The sequence below is a fragment of the Myotis brandtii genome, unplaced genomic scaffold (assembly GCF_000412655.1).
Source record: "Myotis brandtii unplaced genomic scaffold, ASM41265v1 scaffold274, whole genome shotgun sequence".
NCBI classification, from domain to species: Eukaryota; Metazoa; Chordata; class Mammalia; order Chiroptera; family Vespertilionidae; genus Myotis; species Myotis brandtii.
Genome location: NW_005360425.1, coordinates 3,171,042 through 3,178,457, shown reverse-complemented (window position 1 = coordinate 3,178,457; position 7,416 = coordinate 3,171,042). Strand labels below are relative to the sequence as shown.

General features: G+C 45.8%; 2 protein-coding genes across 2 annotated transcripts in view; both read right to left on the bottom strand.

Moving 5' to 3' along the window:
• The window catches only part of MANEAL (mannosidase, endo-alpha-like), a 6,900-nt gene extending 6,699 nt beyond the window's left edge, over window positions 1-201 (bottom strand). Inside the window, exon 1 of the mRNA XM_014541567.1 lies at window positions 123-201. Coding sequence (XP_014397053.1) covers window positions 123-179 — 57 coding nt within the window. The 5' untranslated portion in view covers window positions 180-201. The remainder of the gene's footprint in view (window positions 1-122) is intronic.
• LOC106726488 (chromosome unknown open reading frame, human C1orf122) overlaps window positions 1-7,416 on the bottom strand; it is a 23,195-nt gene that overhangs the window by 13,249 nt on the left and 2,530 nt on the right. The window lies entirely within an intron of this gene.

The following is a 7,416-nucleotide window of genomic DNA, read 5'->3' as shown; positions in this document are numbered from 1 at the left end:
GTGGGGGGTGGGGGGGACCCCAGAGTCAGACACCACCCAGGCGCTAGAGCACCGCAGGACGAGGGAGACCGGGACTTGCACAAGGTCACAAGGAGCAGATCTAACCAAGGGTCAGAGCTCACCAGAGCTTTCTCACTATCCAGGCTGCCGGGTCTCAGGCCCGCTGTGTCCGGAGCCATCGTCTGCCCTTGCACAGTCTCCTGGAGTGGTGAGGACTAAATGAGAGGGTTACGTGGAGCACGTTCACGGGGCCTGGCAGAATTAGCACTTAGTACCTCCACGGTTCACCTGGATTCTGAGCTCCAGGGGCAGGCCAGGTTGTATTTTCCTTTTTAGATTTCCAGGGCTGCAAGAAGAGGGTCTGCTCCTCACTTCCCAGGGCTGTTGTTGAACCAGACTCTGCTGTGATGTTCTATAGACAAAGGTAACTCTTTCAGCCCACACGGATTGAGTTCCTACTCTGCATTATTCATGATTTTATTCATTCAGAAAATAGTTTTGTTCATTGTCTGCTTCTTCACTGGTCTGTAATGGTAGCACCTGTGTTTCATCAGTTGCTCTATCTGTAGTGTCTAAAACCGAGCTTGGCATAAAAGTATGCACCTGATTCTTCTTTCTTAAGTAAATGAATGGTAGGAAAGCCAGGAAGAGGAGGCACAAGACTGGGAAATGTGGGTAGGTCTGGAGCCCAGGAAAGTGAATGTGAGAGAATTCATGGTAGTAAATATGAATTAAGTAGAATGCTTTCAGCTCCAAGTAGCAGACCTGATTCAAACTGGCTTACTCACTATGGAAATGTATCATGTCATAGTGCAGGCGACCCAATGGTAAGCATAGACATTGATTTTTAAAAATATATTTTTATTGATTTCAGAGAGGAAGGAAGAGGGAGAGAGAGATAGAAACATCCATGATGAGAGAGAATCATAGATCAGCTGCCTCCTGCAAGTCCCCCACTGGGGATCGAGCCCACAACCCGGGCATGTGCCCTTGACCAGAATCAAACCTGGGACCCTTCAGTTCACAGGCCAACGCTCTATCCACTGAGCCAAACCAGCTAGGGCTAGACATCCATTCTTTTGTTCCACTAATTTATGCATTCATTGGTTGATTATTTTTTTAATATATTTTATTGATTTTTTTACAGAGAAAGGGAGAGGGACAGAGAGCCAGAAACATCGATGAGAGAGAAACATCGATCAGCTGCTTCCTGCACATCTCCCTACTGGGTATGTGCCCGCAACCAAGGTACATGCCCTTGACCGGAATCAAACCTTCGACCCTTGAGTCCGCAGGCCGATGCTCTATCCACTGAGCCAAACCGGCTAGGGCTGGTTGATTTTTGTTTGTTTGTTTGTTTTTGTTGTTGTTGTTAATCATCACCGGGAATATTTTTCCATTGATTTTTAGAGAGTGGAAGGGAGTGGGAGAGACACACAGAGAGAAACATTGATGTGAGAGCAGCACATCGATTGGTGCCTCCCACATGCTTCCCAACCAGGGCCAGGGATGGAGCCTGCCCTTGATCAGAATTGAACCAGGGCCCCTTCAGTCCATGGGCTGATGCTCTATCTACTGAGCAAAACTGACTAGAGCCATTGGTTGATTCTTGTATGTGTCCTGACTGGGGATCGGACCCACAACTTTAGTGTATCAGGACAATACTCTAACTGAGCACCCAGCCAGGATGAGAGTCTGCATTTCTGATAGGACCTCGTGTGTGTGCTTCTGGTGGTCTCAGACCACATTTTAGGACTTAGAGTACAGGAGGCTTATTACTCCACATTTGGAGGAGTCTTTAAGTAGCTGGTTTTCGAGATGGTTAATCCAGAGGTTCAAAGACACTGGGGCGTCAGATAATCTTGTCTATGGTTTCTTTGGCCTTGGTTGAAAAAGAATAGAAGCAGGTCCTACCTGACAATATTCAGATATAGAAGAGGAAATGGCTGTCTTATAATCCTTTTAAAGAATAAGATAAACTCTTCCAGGAGCTCTCAGCTGATTTCCCATCACTTCTGATTGGCTAGAATTGTGTCATATGCTGGTGCTTAAGCCAATCCCTTGTCAAGGCCATTCAGAGAAGGGTGAATGAAATCAAAAGGGAGGAAATAAGTGTGAGTTGGGTAAACAGCCAAGAATGTCTCCCACATCTGCTCAGAGTTTATTCTCTTCTTTTTCACTGTGTTGAGAGAGCCCCCCTTACCCCACTGTGGCAGGAGATGGCAGATATGCTCTGTGGAGGATAGATCTCTGGAGTCCAAGGCAAAGCTTGATTACATTTACACCACACTTGAGCACCCCCCTTGCCCAATCCAATCCTCGTTGCCTGCTGCTCACAGATGAGTGCTCCTTGCACACCGCCTCATTCCTCCCCCGCCCATCCTACAGTAATGCTCTGTGGTCTGCCCTGGCAGGACTTTTCTCAGCTACCATCTGACATGATCTCCTACATCTAAAAAGAGCCCAACATTCAAGTTCCATCAGTCTCCTTTCACTGTTCCTCAAGCACTCGGTTCATTTCTGCCTGTAAGTCTACACTTCAACTCGTCTCTTTTTCCTAATAAACTTTCTTTTTCCTTCTTGTTCAAATTCCACCCATCAATCAAGAGCTCTTCCAGACATGGTTTCTCAGTCCTGATGGAAGGGAGCAGAAGCCCTGTGTTAGGATCCTTGATTACCCACAACCACACCCCCATCCTCCCACCAATCTTGTATCATGGGGACTGCCATTCTGGTGAAGAAAAGGCTGAGAGAGGTAGAAAGAGACTGGGCTGGGGTTCAAGCCTACCTCTACCTGTGCTCTGAATCACTGTGCAATACTGTCTCCTGAAGCCGGCAAAGTAAATGTTAGCTGAGTTGTTTATGGACTGTGTCATATATATTAGTGGCCTCATGACCCCAGCTGACCATGCCTGAGGCTTGTAGAGCACAGTGGGAGCAGGAAAGTACCCCACTAATGAAAACCCACCTTGTGCCTTCAGAGACACCACAACTAGCCATTGTCAGGGGCAGACCAGAGTTATAAGGGGCAGTGGACTCAGTACCACGGTCAGTAAGTGTGAGGAACTACCAGGAGGCACCACCAGAAGTGCTGGAAGTGGGCAGCTCTGGGGGATGAAACTCAGGAATTGTGGAGAGAGGCAGGGAGTTTCTCTTTTTATTGTAAAGCCTCGTAGCACCATTTGGCTTTTAATACTACATGCAATATTACTTTGATTAAAAATAACTTTAACCAAATTCAATGAATACATGAACGACCCTTTTAAAATCCTGAATGTGGAGAAAAGAAGGAAATAGATGACAATAGCCATCTTATGGGTTTGTAGTAAGGATTAAACAAAAGAAGGCATTGAACACATTTGACACAGAACCAGCAGCAAGAATTATTATGCTCATGATCGATTCATTAGACGTAAGAGATGTTATTGTAAAGACAGACTTTGATAATTAGAGATCACTCTGGGCTCCATCAAGACAGAACGTTGCTATCTTCTACACTGACCCTTCTTCTGCCTCTTCTTCGCCTCTAGATTTTAATTTCAACCCGATCCACCCAATGGAGTAATTATCCTCACCAACTCCTCTGCACACTTACACATACCCCTTCCATCATGCTTCCACTTCAGCCCAACCCTTAACCCTGAGAAAAAGGGAAATAGACAATCAGATTGTATAGTTCAGAGGGGAAAGTAATTGACTTCCCCAGGACATTTATGTTTCTAGGAAAGTGAATTTGGAAGGAAATACTGAATCATGTTATTCAAGTCCCATTCATTCAGTCATTCATTGCACATTTATTGCGTGCATGCAAGGTGCCAAGCATAGTTCTAGGTACTGAAGGTGCAACAACAAACAAGATAAGTAAGCTTCGCATCTCCATGGAGTTTACATACAATGTCACAGTGACCAGGCAGGCCTCTGGCAAGGACAGTCACCTCCATTTGCTGCTGATGAGTTTAATGCAGTGGAATGAAATAAAAGACATAAATTGGGTGCCTGCTCATTCACAGCTCCCTGCTTAAGGGGAAATCTTTATACCATGTGATCCTGTTCTCCTAACCACAGCTTTTTGGATCAGTAACAATCTGACCCAAGCTAGGCTATTAGATTCTTTGCCAAAATTAGCTGTGGGGAGGTAAGTTGAAAGGCCATGTAGAGTTGGGCCCACAGCAGAAACCAGAGAGACACCATAACAAGCCCATGTCATGGGCAGGCCAGGGGTATAAGGGGCCAGATGCTGAAGTAGGCTGAGGTGAGCCCTCTGTCTACAAAGAGGAAAATGTGGCAACTATACTATGAGAAGAAACCAGAGAAATTTGACCCCAGGAAGAAAGAGAAAGAGAGAGCAAACAGACGACTTCTTTTAAATATATATTTGTATTGATTTCAGAGAAGAAGGAAGGAGAGAGCGATAGAAACATCAATGATGACAGAGAATCATTGATCGGCTGCCTCCTGCATGCCCCTATTAGGAATCGAGTCCCCAACCCGGGCATGTGCCCTTGACCAGAATCGAACCCGGGTCCCTTCAGGCCGACTCTATCCACTTCGCCACACCGGCCAGGGCTAAGACTTCTTCTAAAAGGTTAGAGCAGCTGCCTCTCTATCTGACAGTCTCCAGACCCAGCTCCATCTCCTGCCAGTTTGTTCAGTTCATTCTTGGGAGATGTGTCCATGCACCCGATAGCTTCTCTCTCCTTCACTTTAGGTTTAAATCTTTCTGTCTGTGGCAGACGGACCCTAAAGTGGTCCCCATGATTCCTGTTCCCTGGTGTCCGTGCCTTTGTGAAATCCTCCCCACCCCCATGTCAAGATGCAGCAGCTCCAGGTGTCAAATGCAGACATGACATTAGGAGGAAAACTTTTTCTAGAATCCCCAATTCAGAAGCCACGGTTGCATCACACACCCATGCCTAAGCTACACTCAGACATGGACTGGGCTGAAAAATGATTAGCCAGTAACAATCTTTATTCATCCCCGATAGCGTCATCTTCTCTGAGCAAAGGATTACAGTAGATAAACGAACAAAATTGGGGATTTCTCAGGAACAAAAAATATGAGAGGGAAGAGGTATTGGGGTAGATAATCAGCATTGTTTACCTTGCCAACAGATATACTTATTTTCTGTAAAGGTGTGTGTGTGTGAGTGTGTATCAAGAAGGGTATAGATCAATCTATTAACAAGATTTAAATTTTGAAATGGGACTGTGTAGAATGAATGGATATTTTCACTTTTTACTTAGGAAAATTTTATTAGTTTATATTACTTGGGTAATTTAAATGTAAGAGGACTGCTTCAATCTTGAAGTTGGCTGATCGGAGATAGAACTAAGCCTGGCCCGTGTGGCTCAGTGGTTGAGCATCAACCTATGAACTAGGAGGTCACGGTTCGGTTCCAGGTCACGGCACATGCCTGGGTTGTGAGCTTGATCCCCACCCAGTAGGGGGTGTGAAGGAGACAGCCAATCAGTGATTCTCATTGATGTTTCTATCTTTCCCTCCCTCTCCCTTCCAATTTGAAAGCAATAAAAATTTTTTTAAAAAAAGAAATAGAACTAAGATTTTAAAAAGAGAGCAAGTCAGAGAAGCATCTGTTGATGGGTCCCATTCCCACCCCTGCACCCCAGTAGTCACTCAGGTACCAGAGCAAGTTTATTCCTCCTGAGGATTTGGAGGCACAGGGCTCTCACCATCCAACCCCAACTCCCTCTCCTCACACTCAGCGCAGCCTGCACATCACAGACTGGCTTCCTGTGCACAGTTTTCGGCAAGGGAAGAATTTGCTGGACGTGGCGATGTGAGCATTCTGGCCCCCTCGGCAGTTCCATTTCTCATCGCATATGAACACATTGGTTCTTATAGCACAGCGGTTCTCAACCTGTGGGTCGCGACCCCTTTGGCGGTCGAACGACCCTTTCACAGGGGTCGCCTAAGACCATCCTGCATATCAGATATTTACATTATGATTCATAACAGTAGCAACATTATAGTTATAAAGTAGCAACGAAAATAATTTATGGTTGGGTCACAACATGAAGAACTGTATTTAAAGGGCCAGAAGGTTGAGAACCACTGTTATAGCAGGATAGGAGCTGAGTTAGTCTGATCTACTTCCCGACTCCCCAGTATATAGAATCTCTCTCTTAGTGCTGTTAAGCGAAGTTGATGAGCTTGGACCATGATGAATCCACCAAGGTACATGTCGCCTCTGAGGCCACTTGGTGGCGGGCCAGCCAGCCTGACCTGATCGTATTCCTGTCTCTTCAAACGCATTTCCTTCAGGTTCCTTGCTTTCTAGCCACATTCATCTCAAAGGGTGTCTCTTTCTTTACCCCTCATTCTGTCTTTCCCTCTAGGACTGTTTCTCTAATTCTCTCTCTTTTCCTACTTCACCAGCGAACCTTCCTTTATCCTTTCCCCTTTCTTTCTTTCTGTTGTTCACCTTAATTAACCATGGTGTTGAATAATAAAATATGCTGGAACTATGTGTCAAGCACTGTGTTGGGCCACATATAAATTATATTCCAACCTCACGATAACGCTGAGAAATATTTTCATTCCTATTTTACAGAGGAGGAAGTAGAGGCTCATGAGGCTGTGTTGTGTTTGATAATCTATAGGTTTTCTTTGTTTAATTTCCAAAGTCAAAAAATGTTTTGTGTTTCTTTTATCTTAGAAAAATACAGTGTAAGCATTTGCTTATAGCCTCCATCATATTTTTAAAAAATATATTTTATTGCTTTTTTACAGAGAGGAAGGGAGAGGGATAGAGAGTTAGAAACATCGATCAGCTGTCTCCCGCACACCCCCTACGGGGGACGTGCCTGCAACCAAGGTACATGCCCTTGACTGGAATCGAACCTGGGACCCTTCAGTCCCCAGGCCGATGCTCTATCCAGTGAGCCAAACAGGCTAGGGTGCCTCCCTCTTATTTTTGCCAGTAAGTCTCTTGTCCTAGAAAAGAATTCACCCTGACGGGAAGCCTGTGGCTCCTTCCTGACACGCTCAGGTCGGAGCTCTCCCGTGCTGCCAGGTGGTGTGGTGATCCTCACAGAGTCTTTTTCCTCCTCCTGCCCCATTCCATCCCACCGGAGTTCACGCCCAGGCCGGGCCTCTCCTGGGCACAGAGCCACAACTTTAAGCCGTCTCACCTGGCGAGAGGTAGAGTCCGGCCCACCTGATCTTGGCTCACTTGTTGCTCACTTTGCTTTAGGGCCTGAGCACCTGGTGTGTGCAAGTGTGTGTGTACTGTTGTGCCATCTGTGTACCCCGCTCACTGGCCACAGTTACCCTTATGAGTACACTACAATGGGGACACATGGATGTCTCTCTCTGTCTCTTCCCCTCCCTTCCACTCTCTCTAAAAATCAATGGGAAAAAAGTCCTCTGGTGAGGATAACAAAAAAGAAAAGAAA